The 19566-nt window shown below is 43.8% G+C and overlaps 1 protein-coding gene across 1 annotated transcript in view; it reads left to right on the plus strand.

The window, feature by feature from the left end:
* The window catches only part of LOC146809252 (uncharacterized), an 88006-nt gene extending 69709 nt beyond the window's left edge, over positions 1-18297 (plus strand). The window contains exon 5 of the mRNA XM_085614850.1: positions 16474-18297. Within this exon, the coding sequence (XP_085470976.1) occupies positions 16474-16826 (353 nt within the window). The 3' untranslated portion in view covers positions 16827-18297. The remainder of the gene's footprint in view (positions 1-16473) is intronic.
* The last annotated feature ends 1269 nt before the right edge of the window (positions 18298-19566 follow it).

Here is a 19566-nt window from a genome sequence, read left to right on the forward strand (position 1 = left end):
ATTCCATAGCTTTTGCATCTCTGATTCGCAGATGTTCTCAGCTTCTAACATAGCTGTATACCAGTATGAAATTTGTTTTTTCCACTTATTTTTCCTATATATTAAATCAAATTTTGGATTAGGGTTATTGAGATTCCAGGGCTTAGATAGCCACCATCTGGATAACTGATGATATTTAAACCTAGTAAGAGTACCCCCAGTAAGACCAGATACTGCCTCCCAACTGAGAAGCTGTGAGCCAACCTGGAGATCCCCCCAGCGCTCAATCCCAGCGGCCCTAAGAGGACGAGATAGTAAATCGTCAAGGCAGGCCGGTGTTCCTGGGGAATCCCAGATTGGAGCCTGCACTGAGTAATAGGGAATATCGATCTTCTGCCTCACAAAGACCCAGTTTCTAATAGCTGTCCCCAGGATCTTTAGTCTTATTTTTTTGAAAAATTTTGGGTCTCCAAACTTAAAAAGAAAATGCGATTGGCCCTGTGGTATATCTCGTAGTAGTGCTTGAAATAATAAACCTAATGATGTTGCCTCTATCTCCCCCGCCAAGGGTCTAAAGTTCTTGAAATGGAAAGCGTGGCAGTAGACCAATAGATCAGGAAAGGCCAAACCACCTGCCTTTAAAGATCTCCTAAGCTTCTTCCATGCTACCCTTGGCGATTTAGAGTTCCAAATAAAGGAACCCAATTTCCCTTGCAACTTTTTAATGGATACAGTGTTAAAAGATAATAGAATTAAATAGGAAAGTAAGTTTAGGAAGGATAATCATTTTTATTAGGTTAACCCGCCCAAAGATGTTTAGAGGGAGTGATGACCATCTTTGCAGTAAAGCACAGACCTCCTTAGAGACCTTTTCCATATTAATTTTGGTGATATCCCCAATTTTTTGGGTCAAAAGGACCCCCAGGTATCTAATTTTTGACTTGGTGCCCACCGTACTAACCTCTTGGTTCCACTCCATGATTTCGGTTTTATCTTTATTAATGGAGTAACCAGAGACCGCCCCAAATTCGTCAGCTAGAGCTATCAATTTGGGCAAGGCGACCCCTGGGTTTGAAGTGAACATAAGAAGGTCATCAGCATATAATGCGAATTTTAGTTCTAAGTCAGAAATCTTAAAGGGTTTAAATGCTGGTTCAGATCTAAGTAAACAAACAAAAGGCTCAATATACAAATCAAACAATAAAGGCGACAGCGGACAGCCCTGCCTAGTTCCACGAGCAATTGGTACCCAGGAGGTTAAAAGACCGTTTATTAATATCCTTGCCCGTGGGGAGCGGTAAAGAGACCTCATAGCAGTTACAAACTTATTTGGGAAGCCAAAGGCTTCCAAGACCCTCCATAGATATAACCAATCTACCTGATCAAATGCCTTAGCGGCATCCACTGCTGCCAGGGTCAAAGGGAGCTTCTTGCTGATAGCAACATCTATTGCTGCGATAACCTGAAATGTCAGTTCGTTTAGTTGTCTGTCTGGGATGAAACCCCTTTGGTCCTGATGAATAATTGTCTTTACCGTTTTGGCCAGTCTGGCTGCAAGCACACCGGCAAAAACCTTATAGTCTGTGTTTAACAGCGAGACTGGCCTGTAAGATTCGATCTTTAATGGGTCCTTATTTGGTTTCAGGATTAGCGTTACAGTAGCCTCTGCCCATGAGTCGGGAGCATTCTCGCCGCCCGTAAAAATTTTATTAAACAGGGTTGTGAGAACTTGCACTATTTGATCTATAATTATCCTGTAAATTTCTACTGGCAGGCCGTCGGGTCCAGCTGCCTCACCCTTAGCCATTCTCATCAGCTGAGCTCTGACCTCACCTTCCTTTATGTCCGACGCAAGGAAACTATTATTCTCTTCAGCTAAGCATGGGAGCTGTATCTTACTTAACCAGCTTTCCAATGACAAAGGAGATTGGTTTAATCTAACAGAGTACAGCGTTTTGAAGAAGGATTCAGCCTCAACCCTAATTTTCTCATCATCACTTGTGACAATACCCGAACTTTCCTGGGTGAGACTTGTGATCATATTTCTATTTCTGTCCATTCGAGATTTCCAAGCAAGAAGGCGACCACATTTCTCCCCATAAGAACATTTTTGAAGTTTGCTGGCGTCCCATCTACCTTTCAGGACTTTATCCAAGCCTGCTTGATAGTCTGCTCGCAAAGCATCTAGTTCCTTTTGTAGGAGAGGTTTTATACTAGAATGATTGGCAGAGGCTGCTTGGAGTTCCAATTCTTTCACTTTGATTTTTTGAAGCTCTTCTTCCTTTTTCTCCTTATTCTTCCTATTCCTAACAATTGACATGGAGGTCAGCATACCCCGCAGAAACGCTTTATATGTTTCCCAAACCACTTGTTGGTTGGCTGAGGCTATATTATTGTTAAAGAAATCCTCTGTCAAAGTTATCAGATCCATTTTTGTCTCATCCTCTAGTAACATAGATCTATCTAGGGTCCATCTCCTTTGTATTTCTTTTACTTTGAAAGTAATGATTAACTCCACTGTTGAGTGGTCTGACAAGATGGCACGGGTATATTCGGTAGTGTCAACTGCCGCAAGTAACACCTGATCAATAAGGAAAAAATCTATTCTGGAATGGTGGCCATGCCTGCGGCTATAAAAAGAAAAATCCCTCCTTGTGCTGTTTCTAACTCTCCGGGATTTCACTGGAGTTGTAAATTTGACCCTCGATGTTCGATCCAGCTTATCATCTAAAATCAAATTAAAATCACCCCCTAAGATAGCTGGCCCTGTGTGATCTAAAAGAATTGTTCTAAGCTTCAGGAGTGCCCCTGGAAGATCTTGATTGGGGCCGTAATATACAGCACATACAAAAGGGATACTCTGGCACTGTAGAGACGCCACCAACCACCTTCCTGATCGATCAGTGTCATATTTCACCACCTTAATTCCTGCGTTAGCTCTAATCAATATTGATACCCCTCTAATGCTACCATTCTGGTCAGAACATAGGACTTCCTGTATCCATCTAGCCTTCCCCAGCTCGGTCTCACACTCTTTTTTCTCTAAGTGGGTCTCTTCCAATAAACAAACCTGAGCCCCTGTCCTAAATAAATATTCCTTAACCCTTGTAAGTTTCCTCTTATCTCTTAGGCCATTCACATTCCAACTGACAAACTTAATTTTGTTATTCATATTAACCTTTCCATCTACCACCACAGGCCCTGCTCCCTTCCATATCCGGTGTATTTATTGATGTGTATATGGGAATTTTTTTTTTACCCCTTTTGCCCCAACCACCCAGCAAACCACCCACCCCCCCTGAGGAACCCCTCCTATACCTACTCTGGCGATCTTGTCGCCTGTGGGGGCTCCCGTGATCTGACCTGGATCCTTCCCGTCAGTTGCTAAGAAAAAAAATCAAAAAAACAGACTCCTGTATATGAGCCGGGTGAACCCTTATCTTTTTTTTTTCTTTTTTCTTTTTTCTTCCTCCTCTTCCCTTTTTTTTTTATTTTCTCCACCTTTTCTTCCCCTTCTTTTTATTTAAAAAAAATGTTAGGTCCGTCTTGACTGTTTTGCCTTACCTCTTTTACTAAATTGATTAAGCCATTGTTTTGTGACTTTATTAATCACATCTTGGATCAAAGAAAATGCCAGCCATAAAACGCCCTACTGAAGGAGCAGTGCCTTCACCGCTTTCATGAAATTCAGATGATTGGAAATGAGTCTGAAATGAAGAGGAAGGGCATACCACTCCCTAGGTGTCTTCATTGCAAAAGAGCACCTTCCAGTATGTTTCCTCTTTCAATAGGGAACAGTAAATTCAGCAGCCCTAGCAGAGCAAGTTAGCCTTGATGAGTGGTATGGTTGGAATTTATCTTGAAGATACCTGGTGGGAGTTGTGATGAACAAGGAACGGTACCTTTAACAGAATTCATCAATCTGGAAGTCAGTGAGGCTAAATTTTGAACAAAGAGACATGAAATTGTCTTTGAAGGTCAAAAACGATCCACAAGACTTAGTTCCAAAACAGCTGTGTTTTATCAATCATGCCAATAAGAGAGCCTATAAGCCGCACCTTGTAGTAATTCAAGTCTCAAAATGACCATTGTCTGAGCATCAATTTATCAGCACGCCAAATAAAGGAATTTACATAACTTCTTTAACATTTTTAGGTGGAAATGGGATTATTATGCCGGGTGGATGACTACCCACCTCAAGGTATGTGGACAACCCCCGTCTTGGTGAACCCTAAAGGTCACTAACTTAACCTAAGCTAAATCCCCTGGTAGCAATGGCACAGAGCAGACAGGTTTAACTTAGGGCAATGTGTAATATATGTAGATACCAAAACAGTATTGAAGTCAAAATGCAAGGCAATACAAATCTCAAACTAGGGGGTTGATTAGGATGGCATGCGGATCGATCTGCACGCCATCAAGAGGTGATTTACCCACCACCATATTAGGATGGTGGTGGGAATCACTATTGTTACGCGGCGATCAGAAAGACCGACCACCACGGTTCTGCAAGGAGGTCCTTTTCCGCCGGCCTTGCGGAACCCGGAACCAGGCAATCATTGCGGCGGTGCATTAGAGGCACCGCCGTAGTGATTACCATGGACCTCTTCGCCTGTCTTTTTAAGGCAGATTCTCAGCCGCAAAAAGGCAGGCGGAGACTGGCTATGGGGGCCTGTTGCGGGCCCCCGGGGGTGCGGAGGGGTGGGGGTGCACTGGGGGGTACCATTGCCATGCAAAAGGTGGCAGGCACCGCGCAGTCCCTGTCAAATTGTGCATGGCAATGCACAACATGCTTCTTTGGCATTGCGGTGGGTGCTGCCTACAGCAGCATCCGCCGCAATGTAAAAGATGCGGAATGCGACTACTAGGGTGGTGGTCGCATCCTAATCAGTGGTGCGGGACCGCCGCACCGCTGGCAGACGGTCTCAGCACCGCTAGGGTGGCGGACAGACGAAGGTCCGCCCGCCGTCCTAATGGGGCCCTAAGATATAAACTTAGCAGACATTTTTACAAACAAAATCCAATAAGGAGAACCAGAGATATGAATTTTATACATTTTCATGTTCAAAAGTTTTTTATTGCCATTTGCAATGATCAGAAGATAAAACAAGTATGCATAAACATTGTGACATACAGGAACCCAGTACAGTAAAATAGAATTCATAGCATTGCAAGCCATAGATCATAATAAATGTACAAGCACAGCATGTTGCATCTCGCCATGGTCTATCACAGATGGTGAAAATCATGTACGGGTAACAGACACCCATTCGAGTAGACAATTGCAAAAGATGCCTAGAAGCATGTTATTGACAATCAATACAGAGGTCGTAAAAGTAGATACAAAACCTTTTCTATGCCAAAAAGGAATAATAATTATGTGCCTTTGATAGTTTCCTTTACAAGATCTATGGATAGTTGAATGAGAAAAAAGGCAGTAATCATGTACCAGGATGCCTAAAAATAGTAAGATGATCACAAGGTGTAGCAACCAACTTTATGGGGGAAGAGGGGTGAGGGGGAAGAATAGGGTAACTGGGGAGTGCTCAACCACACCCCATACGGATGAAAGAAGCTAATGCAGTGACTTAGCCTCAAGAACAACACATTTGTCCAAAGTAACCCAAATTACAGAAGAATTTTAAGTAGGAATGGCACCAAGAAGCAAAAAGAGCCAGTAATAGTCAATGGCCACGGTAGACCAGATCTAAGGTGGAATTTAAGGCTGACGGCAATGGAGCTTGAGTTGTATACACCAACCAGGTTCATCGTGGTCAAAGATTTTACCGTCTGAACTATTCTCTTCAGTTCCAATCCAACACAGATGTACCCTTCTAAAACCCCCTCCCATACCTCAGGGAGGCACACTTAGACTCACGGGGCATCAGGCAGATGCCCACAGCAGGGTCCAGTTCAAGTCATTGGTCATCTGGACAGTTGCATGAAAATCATCTTGTAGCTTGTTACCTCCCTGTAGCCACAAATGAGGTCAGGCAGCTGACCATTAAAGTCCACTTCTTTGCTCCGGGTACAGGAGAGAGCATGATCAGTTCTTCAGGGCTAATCTCAGGTCACAGTAAGCAGGTCCGGACCTTTTCTGATCTTTCACAGTTCCAGGTAGTGATCTGAAGTGGGTGCCTGGAGGTGCCACATTTTTACCTGTACCCTAGCTAGTCATGGGAATGGCTTCTGGGCATGCCCTAACCTATAGGATAAAAGTTTCTGTGGCCAATTCGAACTTCTTTGGGCATTTCCAAGATGGCAAAAGTCATTGGCTATACTCAGCTTGAGCTCTGAGGCCAGGTGTATGTGAGGAATGTACACTAGTAATCTTAGTGTCCTCCCACATCTAACAATAATATCTACTTTAATGCAGACACTGTAGCCACAACAAACACAGAGGCAGAGGTCTGGTACAGTAAAATAGGAATCTCCAGCTACCAGACAGTGGATACACAAGAATTGTCTTGGCATCCTGTTCTCTTCCTTTTAAGTATTCCCTAGTGTTATATGTGAACTCAGAAGACCTCTCAAACAGGATTTTTACACTCAGGCAAGATTTTACACTGTAATGACAAAAAGGGATTCTCACATCCCCACCCTTTTGCTGTGCTCCAAGGAGTCATCCCTGCCTATTCAACTTGGCCTCCAGCCAGGGAGGAAATACATGTCTCCAGATGGTCCAGCTAGATGGTTGGTTAGGCACACAAAACATATCATCATAGGTGAAATGGATAGAACATCTCCCACATACACTATCAGACCACTTCCCTGTCCAACTCATACTGGAGATGCCAGCATCTAAGCATAAAGCTGCACATGGTGATTGACACTGGGGGCCCTCCAGGACAATATGTTCAGGGAGGAAGTGAGGACTACACCTGTGCATAAGCCCACATACAACACACATGTAGCAATAGAGCACAACACAGTAAAATCCATCCCCTTGAAGCACTGATTGGTCAAAACGGCACTTGCGGCCATGCAGAGATTAATTCGGGGCTTGCACCCAATGAGCCTGGCACCACATCTACAATAGACTGAAACTACGTACACTTCATGCCCCAGCACAATCACTGATCCATTGTACATTAATACAACCTATTCCGGAGACACAAGTCCTCCGTAGGCTATAGAGGTGGGCTTGCACATGATTGGGAATATTTAGCCAGGGGGACAATTTGTGAACTACTTCTCCATTGAAGCAGTTGTAAAGTGCACTATAGTGGATAGGTTTACATACCTTAGGCTAATGGCACTTTATAAAACACACAATTCTACTTTCCCGATGGAGGCACCATCAATAATTGCCCTGGAACCAATCATTACTAGCCCAACTAACAGACAATTAGTGACATGTTGTACTCTATTTTACAAACAGAACCCATATGGTGACAGCTGGAGACACATATCTTTGGGAAGAGGACATTAAGAGCACAATTACTGATAGTGTGTGGACATACTGTTGTATGCAGACAGGGAAATTGACTCCTAATTGTCGATTACACTTTACCCACTTTAAATGGTTGTGTTGCCTATACTGCACGCTTCTCATTCTGGCCATACAGCAACTTCTGCTGGATTTCTATTGCCTACAGTGTGGTACTCGCAATTCAGACTTAATATGCCTCATCTGGCATTGCCCATCCATTTTTGCCTACTGCTTCACAGTGTTTTTAAAAAAATTCAGAGATGGCTGGGATATCAGTGGATCACCCACTTAATGTAGCAGTCGTGAGCCGTACAGCTCGTATTCCATGTAATATATGATGGCTTGTCACTATTGCTCTTTACTGGAAAAGAGACGAGTCGCATCTACATGGGGAGAAATAAATAACCTACAGTGAGAGAAGCTTCGCTAGATATGGTCTACAGTGAGGAACAGCTACAAGTCCACTACTCAACATTACCCTCTACCAGCAGGCCAAATGATAAATTATTATTATTATTATTATTTGGAGTTTTATACCGCGCACGGTTACCCTTGGGCATCCCAGCGCTGTCAGTAGATCGGAGCATCGCCCAGCGCATATCATCTCAAACCGGAAACAGGTGGGTTTTTAAAAGTTTACGGAAACGCAGAGTATTGGTTTCTGCCCGGAGTCTGAGTGGCAGGGAGTTCCAGGCGGAGGCCGTATTCACTGAGAACCGTCTCCCACCAGTGCGGGCTCGTCTTACTCTATAAGACTGGAGAAGAAATTTATAATCAGAGCGAAGAGCCCTTGCTGCTTTGTAAGGTTGGATCATATTCCTCAGGATCGCTGGGCCCTTCCCCTGCAGACTCTTCTGCGCCATGCAGAGAGCCTTGAAGGTTACTCTTTCCCTTATCGGGAGCCAATGCAGTGCCCTCAATGCTGGTTTAGCAGACTGCCTTCTGGGGACATTAGTTAGCAGTCTGGCTGCTGCATTTTGCACCTGCTGCAACTTCTTGAACGTGGATTCCGGAGCGCCCAAGAAGAGGGCATTGCGGTAATCCAGCCTGGAGATGATGAGCCCCTGTATAAGCAACTTGCGAGAGGCCTCAGGGAGGAGTGACAGAATCTTGCGGGCTGACCGGAGCATACCAAAACAGACACCCGCGGTCTTTTTGGCGTGTGTACTAAACGTCAGGTCTTGCTCCAGCCACACTCCCAGGCTCTTAATCTCCTTCTTTGGGCTGGGAAGAGCTCCCATGCAGTCAGGCCAACAGCTGGGAGAAAGGGAGAAGGAAGACTGGCCTAAGATCATGAGCTCGGTCTTAGAGCCGTTCAGTTTCAGGGATGAGTTACACATCCACCCGAATCCTGCCTCCAGGCAGGAATGGAGCGCCGCTGGGTGCTTTTCTAGCTCAGAAAGCCCCACCACCAGCTGCGTGTCGTCCGCATAGCTGATGATGTTAAAGCCGAACGGAGACACCACATCCTCCAGGGGGGCCATATATACATTAAATAATGTAGGGCTCAGTGATGAGCCCTGAGGAACCCCCCACTGGAGGGCAAAAGGGGGGGACTTCTCGTTTCCTTCCCAAACTTCAAATGACCGTCCACCTAAAAAGGAGGCCAGCCATCCCAGAGCCTTCCCTGTGACACCCAGCCCTTCCAGTCGCTGGAGTAATACCTGATGATTCACGGTATCAAAGGCCGCACTCAGGTCCAGGAGGATCACTGCCACTGACCCCCCTGAATCCAGAATGCATCTGGCCTCCTCCACCACGGCCAGAAGGGCGGTGTCTGTACCCTGTCCAGGCCTGAATCCTGTCTGGGAGTCCCGTAGCCGGCCATTGAACTCCAGGAAATTCGAAAGTTGGTAGTTAACCAGCCTTTCAGCCACCTTACTCATCCCAGGGAGCAGGGAGATCGGCCGAAAGTTAGCCAAGTCAGTGGGATCAAGGCTCGGCTTCTTCAAGAGAGCTTTTACAACTGCTTCTTTCCATCCAGGTGGCACCACCCCCTGTGAAAGCGACAGGTTGATCAACTCGGTCACTGGGGCCGCAATTGTCGACGCGACTTGTTTAAGATATCGCATCGGGACAGGGTCTTTGGGAGAACCACTATTCAATTTCCCAAGCACACCCAGCACTTCCTCCGTAGTCACGGGGCCAAAAAAGTCCAGCTCAGCGGCTCCTACCCTTTGCTGAGCAATTGGCTCTGCTACTGCAGTTGGCTGAGGGAGTGAGCGTAGGATGGTCTCGATTTTTGAGTTAAAGTAGGTAGCCAACTCCCGGCATTTTCCCTGGGGATTGTTGTGTATAACCGGTGAGTCGGGAGTTTTTATTAGCTCTTTCATTACTTTAAAAGATTCTCTTGAGGAGCAGGTGGCTTTGCAGATTCTTTCATTGAAGTGTTGGATCTTAGCTTCCCTTATCGCGTTCTTATATGCTCTCATTGCTGAGCGGTAGTTGTTCCTACTAACTGTTCCCCAGTCCTTCCTCCACTCCCGTTCCAGCCTTTTACAGCTCTTTCTCAGAGCCCTCAGTTCAGGGGAGTACCATGGGGCCGAGCCCACTCTCTTATCCCTGATGAGCATCTTTTTCATTGGGAGAATGGCATCTAAGGAGCTACTCAGCCAGGTCTCTAGGCTGGCGTCCGCCGCCGCCGGGTCAGAGTCCCCATGGGGGCATGTTGATTCCAAAAGGGTCGCCCATTTATCCATAGGGAGCCTCGACCAGGCTCTATCCGTCCTGAACGTCCTAAGTGGGGGAGAATCCCAGGTCCCAGGGGCCCAACTGAATAAGACCAGGGAGTGGTCTGTCCATGGGAGGGCAAGGGGAGGTGGGGCAGTCAGGTACTCCATATTGGAAAAAATAGGGTCTAGCAGGTGACCCTTTTCATGGGTCGCCCCTGAGTTGATTCGTCTCAATTTCATGGCATTCAGGTCGCATTGTAGGTTAGTGGCCGACACGTCTATTGAGTCCTCGAAATGGAGATTCAAATCTCCTAGTAGGATAAAGTTCGTCGTAGAGGAGGCTATGCAGGTAACGGATTCCATTAATGAGTCAATGAAACCGGCCACTGCCCCCGGGGGGCGGTAAACCAGGAGGCCTGAAATAGCGGCCGTGGGGGAGAGCCGCAGGGAAAATTGACAGCTTTCGCAGTCCTTAACCCCGGCTTCCTGCGTTTTACACGTGAACGTATCACGGTACAGAATGGCCATACCCCCTCCCCGACCCATGGGCCTATCGAGATGCAAGATAACAAATCCCGGTGGAAGGGCACGAACCATATCTGGGCCTGATGTGGACGTAGTCCATGTCTCTGTTAGAAATAAGACATCGAGGTCCTGGTCCAGGATTAAGGAATTTATTTCTGTGGCATGACAGGGCAGTGACCTGCAGTTCAGCAGACCGCATGCTAAATGTTTTCTAGCCTTATGGGCCCCAAACCCTGGACGACACCTCTTGCAGCTGACAAAAGGTTGCCCATCCTTCACAAGGTACCCACATGTATCCACTTTAAGAGGTCGTAATGACAGGAGCTCACTTGCATCATACCGACGACGGTTGTCCTGCAAAGATATCGCGACGGGCATATTGGCAGGCCCTAGGCCCGGTCGGGCCCGGACGGGCACAGACGGGCTTTCCTCTGGCGCTCCTCCGGCGCGACGCTGCGCGCGTGCGCTGCGCGCGACCATTTCCTCACCTAAGAAGTGTATGGCAAGGGGTGACGGTCCGAACTAGAGCGCTAATCCCGGAAGCGACGTGGGAGCGCTTCCGACCCACACCTAAGATGGCGGTCGGGGGTAGGGTAGCGAAAAAACACCCAAATGGTGAGTCTAGTGCATAAACTTTTAAATGCAAGCAATGCGATCGTGTTGGGGAGGCAGATAACAATAAAAGCACAATTTAGCACCGTTTTTAAAAAGCACGAGGATCAACAGTTAATACACAATAAAAATATTAAAAAAGGAGAGCCACAGACAATATCACGTTTCAGGAGGCAGCGTTAGGTGACAGTCCTATCTAAATGGGGCCCTTTTAAGCACTGTATGCTTGTGTTGTAATGGTGGACTAGCAATATGACTGGGACACAGTTGGAAGTGCAAGGCAAGTTTGGGGACAAATGCGGGGGTTTCCGCATGGTGGCTGCCTAGCTAAACTTTCTGTACAATGGAAATGTGGTGTGCTGTCTCTCGGAGGTGAGGCTGGAGCTGGTGATGATGAACTTGATGCTGTGCATGAACCCGGGCTTACCAACCGGTCTCTCACCTCTGCCTGGGCTATGTATACCCTCTGACATACACCGACTATGCTATTGTGCTTTGCTAAATGTATTTATTTATTTGAGTCTTATATAGTGCTGCCAGACCCGAAGGTATCAGAGCGCTTTGCAGCATTTATCATGATGCAGTTGGACACAAATCATTTCAATAAACAGCATTGTCTTGTCCTGTAAAGGCCTGGAGGGGATCATAGGAGCGAATCAAAAGGCAGGCGATGTAAATGCCTTCTTATTGAAGTGTCTATATTCTCCGCTGGGTGAGATTCCTGTGGCAGAGGAACTCTGTTTCAATGGGCGGAAGCTTTCCATTCGGATGAGTTCGGTTGAAAAAGAGGTTTTTGAGCTGTATTTTGAGGTTTATGAAGGAGGGGTTAGTCCTCATATGGACTGGGATGGAGTTCCAAATTTTAGGCGGATTTCCAAAGAAGGAGCGTGATAAAGTTTTTTGTTTGCGAGTTTTGGGAGGAATGAGGAGTGGTGTGTTAGGGCTCCTGAGATTCCTCATCTGGCCTGCCTTTTTGAGTTTGGAAGCCAGGTTGGCAGGTTTATCGGTGTGAAGAGCTTTGTGTGTCAGACATGCAGTTCTGAAGTTGGAAGTGGAACATGCTTCAATTGGGTGCCATTTTAGTTCTCTCAGAGAGGGAGAGATGTGGTCTTATTTCTTTACTCCGTTGACCATCCGAGCAGCTGCATTCAGAGTTGTTCTGAGGGGACCTAAGTGAGAGTTTGCTGTTTCTGTGAGGGTTGAATACCCTTAGTCGAATCGGGACAAAATCAAAGATTGTGTGGCCTGTTTAAGGTCATTGGGAGAGATGAAGGGTTTGATTTTGTTGAGTAGTTTTAGATTGAAGAATGCGCTCTTCGCAGTGCCTTTAATATGTTTGCTCATGTTTAAACGTCGGCCAGAGTGATTCCCAGTGATTTTACAGAGTCGGCAAGGGTAAGACTGCAGTTAAGAGCATTAATGGATTTTAGCCATTCTGTGACTTGGGGGGTCTGCACATTGTTAGATATTAGAAGGATTTCCCTCTTATTTTGGTTGAGTTTTAGGTGGTTGTGAGATAGCCAGAGCTGGACTTTTCTTAGAGTGTCATTTAGTCTCTTTCTGTCTCCTATCGAGGATGTTTTTAGGTAGATCTGGGTATTGTCCGCATATAGGTGGAAGGGGATGTTAGCTTTTTTTAGAATGGCGTTGAGGGGCTACATGTAGATGTTGAACAGTGATGGGGAGAGAACTGATTCTTGTGGAACACCCCTAGTTATGAGTAGTAGGTCAGACGTGAAGTTGTTTATTTTTATTCGTTGAGAGCGGTTCTGTAGGAAGGAGGTAAACCATTGTTGGACCATTGCAATAGATATGATTCATGGTACATTGTATGTGCGCTCTAGCATAATGCTGACTGTTGTTTTGCTGTTGGTATATTGAATACTAATAAAGGTTTTTAAAAAACACACTTTCTAAAAGTTACCTTTCCTTAGTATTTATTAAAAATCTGACTTCACTACTGAATTGGAATTTTAATAACTATTAATAATTATTGTTCAATTACTTCTATAGTAGTGCCATTCCTTAGATACAATATTAGAATTCTAATCTGTACATTGCACAACTAGGCCTACCACAGTGAAATGTATTTTGCCTTTGGGTGCTAGTTACTGCAAGCACATGTTAACATTACATTTCTGCATGTCCTACTTTTAAAATGCCATGTACCCTGCCTTGTGAGCTAGAAGGCCTACACAGGGGTAACATAACATTAAAAATGTGTTTTTTATGCGGCAAATGGCTTTATTTTGACAGTCTTGATTTCAGATTTTTCACTGCTACAGCCAGGCTACACAGGTTAGGCCTAAAACTATTTTAGCACTGTAGTTGATGGCCCAGAAGGTGCTGTTGTCCACTGGTAGTATTTAACTTTCAGGCCCTAGGAGCACCTTGTACGACCTACTAGGGACGTACAGGTAAGTTAAATATTCCAATTAGGAGTATGCCACTTTGATCATGTTAAAAGGTGGAGCGCAGGCACTTTACTACTAGTTAGCAGAAGTAAAATGCAAAATGTTCTTAAGCCGTAAAAATATAGGCTCTAGTAAATGGCAACAATATGGAATGACAATGCGGAAAAAATGAATTACTTATACCTGGGAATGCAGTGTTAGAGAAGGTACTAGGAAGAAGCCAAGGTATTTCAAAGAAGCGATTAGAGTAGATCTCAAAAGAGCCACCAAATGTGAGGACTATGTTCTTGTGCAATGCTGGGTGCGAGTTTTTGATTCTCCTTTTATCCTGCCCCTTGAACTGCCTAAGCAGGTGATCAATTCTGACATCCACGTAGATAATAAAAGTGTTGCGGATTTCCTATGGAAACACGATCCTAACTATAACTATCTACTGGCGACCGCCAGTAGATAATATATATATATATAAGGTCCTTAGTTGAACGCCATAGTGCACTAATTTTGTTGTGGAGAAATAAGAAGAAACCTTCACAATTTGCATGCAATCTTGGCTGTGAGAGATAATTCAGTCAATGGCAGCATCCTTCGTCCCAGTATCATTGAGTCCGGACAATGACATGTGAAGGAAGATGGTGTCAAAGTGGCTGAGAATCAAGGTGAATAAAAGATGCTTTACGCCTTTGTTAATCAACTAGTGTCATTCATCCACTTCTACAACCAAAGCCAATTTAGTACTAATGGTTTAGAATTTAGCATAGAACCCTTCACAGGTAAAGCAGTATTACCAGTGTTGACTTGTGTTAGAAACTGCGTTACTGGTTGAGTGGGGTGTTCACCCTGGTCAAGCAGCAACTACAATCCTAGTCATGGTAAGGGACAGGTACACCCTAAATTAACCTGTGCTACCCTCCAGTAACTTGGCACACAGAAGTCAGGCTTAATGTAGTGGCAATGTGTAAAGTATTTGTGCAACACTTCAAACAGTAAGAACAATTAAAAGACCACACAATAAGGATCCCAAACCAGGTTAGGAAAATATAACATAGTTGAATAAACAAAACAAGACCAAAACAACAAAAATCCAATTAGTAGAACTGGAGATATTGAACGTTAATGTTTATAGTGAGAAATAGCTCCAAAAAGTACAAAGAGCTGTCATGTAATTTCCATTTATCTCTAGGAACTGCACATTTGCAGATGACATAAATTTAGGATGGTCTGATTTGATGCACCCCCTCAGGCTATGTTGTGCCTCAGACCAGCTAGCTCACAGTGCCCCCATTAGTCCCCTAAACCTAAGCAGCTACCGAACAGTTCTGGCAACCATTGAACATGACAACTCTGTTTCCTTAGGAACTGTGGTGAAAGGCTTCAAACTTTTGTCCCAGTCACTCGTGCTCTCTTTTGCCTAGAGAAATATACAAAGAATACACAAGGGGGCATTTTCAATATTTATTGAACCAAAGTGATTCTTGGATAGAAAACATGGACATGCTGATTAATAGACAGAAGCAGACAAAGGTTATAATGAGTGTCAACAACGTGAATAAAACAAAGAGTTCCACCATCTTGTTGAGACAGGTTATATATGCATACATATAAAGATCATAAAAATTGAGCGTACTCCTATGATGCTAACCCTAACCTACATGTCTAGGGAGTAAATGTATGAGCTGCCAAGAAAACCCCCTTCTGGATGATCTAACCGCTTTACCTGGTGGATAAGGATGTATGACCCTGTCTTGGTCACGAACTGGACACTCCTCACGGAGATGTCAGCCAGCTGCTAGGCCAAAACTTAAGCTGGGATCCTTCGGAGTCAGCAGAAGTTTCTCTTCTGAGTATGTTAAGAAAAAAAGGCTATATACAGAAACTGGCATCCTTGCTTTGGGCCAAGATTGTGATGACAAACATCATATATTATGTAAGTGAATTTTGGCATCCAATTGTAATCTCAATCACGGATATCGTCCATCCAGTCCAAGCATTCGTCCTGTCTCATAGTATACAGAGATGAGTAAATCCAGAATGATACATTGATAAATATCACGTTGCAAATGCCATGTTCATCAAAGTCTTTGAAGACAAATATGCCGTTTGAAACGTGACGCCAATATTCACTTGATACAATATATGATGTTTGTGACTAGTTTTGAAACGCGTTGGCTGGATGCTCTTATGAAAAAAATGTTTCATCAATATGAATTAAAGAAGGAATAAATATGTTTTGGAATACCATAAATACACCACTGAATTTGGGCAATAAAAACATCAATAAACATTGCAGAATATAGCTATGTACAGTAAACTGAACAAATTCCATAGCAGTTAAAAAGATATTGAAGTTTAAAAAGCGAATTAAAGAATGATTTCATGTATTAATAAGATTTAATAAGATCAAAACAGTAGGAAATGGCAAAGGAACATTTATCATGTGCAGGGGGTAGATTAAAATTGTACGGCGCCTTTGCCACATAGAGTTAAGGAATGCAAATGGGGTTGTTGTGGACTACCATATCTTCCGGTGCCCATTCCAAATAATACATTTTCAATTTCTGCTGGACAGTGGTACTGAACGACGGCAGGTACCAGAAAGGAAGTGCCCGGACCTTATTTTGTTGGAACTCTGTGTGAGGTGCGGTAACTCTTGTCTGCCTTTGGTGTCGTTAAGTTACTTATGCTTTGAATTTATTAACATGTTCAGTTCATTACTGAGCCAGCTTAAGACAAGGAAAGATACTTCAAAGAGGCCATTGAGATCCCCAGCATTACACCAGGACTTGATGGGTTATAATGTTTTCGTCTTTGTGCCAATAACTTGTATTACCTTCTTCCACAGAATGCCCCGAAGACCAACATTATACATTGTGTGACGCTAGTTGTCAAGCAAACTGTGCAGATCGAAATTTGAACAAGCATTGCAACAAGAAGTGTGTCGCTGGATGTATCTGTGATGCCGGGTACATCCTGGAGCATGAGGGTTCTGAATTCTGTGTACTGAAAGAGAATTGTGACTTATGTCCAGAAAATGCCTATTACAGTGCCTGTGAAGTGCAATGCCAGAGAACCTGCGAGAACTACAAGCAAGCATTATTAGCCTGCCCCAGAATTTGTGCTCCTGGTTGTGTTTGTAAGAAAGAATTTGTCAATCATAAAGGCGACTGTATCCCCCCAAGTGAATGCCCTATATAGGAACACTATTGAGAGCTCAGTTATTAAAACGAGGCATGCCTCTTACCCCTGTCCTTTTTTTTTTGGGGGGGGGGGGGGTGATTTGAGAGGCAAAGCCGAACAACTAACTTCCCATTTATTTTAATCCTGCTTGCAACTTTCTCTGCTCATATGTGTCTCCTACAGATTGCTTGGGACACAACCAGATTTGTCTCTCAGGCGAGAACCAGAGTGTTGTCAAATTTTGAATAACAATGCATTGAACGGTGTGCAGTGTGTTAATCTCAGTCCCTGGGGTTCATTTCAACAGACTTGAGTAGCAAGTTGTAGCTACCAGGCACAAGGGGGCACATCTGACCAGAAAATGTTCCTAACCCATTACTAAGCACCAATGTTCTCACATTGGAGCTTAGTAATGGACTAGGAAAATATGCTAAGAAAAAATGCTTAAGGCCTAGATTGTCTATACAGCAGAAACGGACGATTCATATGTAAGCACCAGGTAAATATAATTTGCCAAAGTGGGATAATTACAGAGTGTGGTAAATGCAAGGATGCTGTGTCAGAAAGTGGCATAGTATTCACAATTCGAATTTGATTTTTGGTATGTTTTTCCTCTTTTCTGTCTGTTTTCTTTAGAGGTGGGTGTAAACCTTGTAATTCTGCGTAACATAATCATGTGGTAAGAGTAGGCTTGAATTATGGGCAAGAAAAGTAATTCTGCATATACCACTATTTATTAGCACAAAAATGCTTTTTTGTGTCCAAAATGGGCACGAGGATGCATTTTGCACTACAAAATATCACTAAATACAAGAGAATATGAATTGTGAGAGCGTGCAGCCTCTCGCTAAATGTGCTCTTCCAGTAAAAATAATTTCAACAAATAACTCTTAATTTTGCGAGAAGTAGTAATCGTGTAACTTTCGATAATTCTGCATCAAAGAGTAACGCTAAATTACCGAAATTACTGTGACTACTCTGGCTTAATTGAAAGTTTGACCTGGTTTAATATTCATCTGTGAGATTCTGCTAAGTGTATGAGGGGACCCTGGTAAAAATATGGTATATGCACCCTCCTCTGCTGGTTAAATATCCCAATGATGGATGACAATCTCGGGACAATATCCTGTTTTGCACGTGCATTGACATAATCCCCAGTAATTATAATCGTGGCCGAACATGTCTACCGCTACAGAAGACCTATGCCATCTGTATGTCTCACAAATTTACAAAGCACCAGCTGCTCTTTTGTGGGCATCTGGCATGAGAAACTTTTTAACATGCTCAACATAATAGAGATTGTTCACGGAGTTAATTAATCTCCTGTAACCCAAATCTGTCGTTAGCAATCGAGATTTCCTACAGATGTTTCTCTGCCAATAATTTGCATCCATTTTGTTTGAATTACATTTGGTTAAAATGAAATTACTTGAATGCCATTGGCTGGAAATTGTTCTTCAAAAATAAAAGTTTAATGTTTAAGAATAAATTGGTGCAAAGCTGCATTTTGTTCGAATTCTTAATATTCTAAAAGTGGTGGTACCAAAAGCTTACAATGCACTCTCAACAATAAGCATTCATCTCCTTTGTCTCCTAGCCCCATAATCCTATCTTACTCCTTACTTTTTAAATTGCTAATATTTAAGTACATTCTTCCAACCTCTACTTCTACTTTCACTCTCGTTTTTTGCAAACAATTTAACTTTACAACTATTTGAATTGAATATATTGAAAGTGTCAATGTGGCTTCTGCGCCCTCCAAAAGGGGCACCCAGAAGTTCAGGAATTCTCATATAAGAAAAAGGCAACCACAAAACCCTGATCATGCGAAAATACCTCCAAAAAAGAAAAAAATCGAAAACCCGTATTAACAATTACAAGACTGAGGTCCACGCCACTGCAGGCCATCACTGGTCATGTATTTGTGGGATACATGGAGCACTGCACACATACAGTTAAACTACCTGCAAATGTTCCACCATGCACTGAGCCCCAATGTTACATACACAGGACCTCCCTCTGTACTTTCCAATGAAAAATAGACACCTCACCCATGCACTCACCAACTTCCATGTTCAGAGGTCTTTTGAATACAGTATGGAATGGCTCTCCTATTTTGTGGATTCAGAGCAGTGCAGTTAGTGCTGTCATGTCTAATACTATTTTTTGTTTAACATCTTGCAATAAAGGGCCATGAAACTAAAATGAAAGAAACAATAAGATTGGCGATCATCCCAAAAAATGGTAAAAAGTGCAAGAGAAAGCCAATAGCGACTTACTACGAGTCGCTAATTTCAAACACTGCCTACAACTTATATAGGATATCTCAAACATTATAAGCCATCCACCTTGCTATTTCTAGTCACCAAGCCACACTGACCACTAGATGTTGTGTACCTAGCTGCTGGTGACCTTGCTTCAATGCCCGTATGCATGTTTGAAATAGCATGTAGGGTCCTATTTATGAGGCCTTGCGTCACTATTTCGCCGCCGGTACGTCACTGTTTGTGAAGCACCACCAGCGTAAAAAATGCACCATGTTGCACCCTATTTACAAAGTGACGCATGTAGGCAGATGCGTCACTTTGTAAACCCCTGCGCCACATTATACCTGCACTAGGACTAATGTATTGAGGGTGGGCTTTCCCCCGCAAGAAGCCTCGTAGAAGTGGCACATTGAAATCTATGAGATTTCAGTGTGCCACTTCTAGGATGCCAGTCCGTCAATATCTTTCACCTGCTTCACAGCAGGCGTATG

The sequence above is a fragment of the Triturus cristatus genome, chromosome 7 (assembly GCF_964204655.1).
Source record: "Triturus cristatus chromosome 7, aTriCri1.1, whole genome shotgun sequence".
In the NCBI taxonomy this organism is placed as follows: Eukaryota; Metazoa; Chordata; class Amphibia; order Caudata; family Salamandridae; genus Triturus; species Triturus cristatus.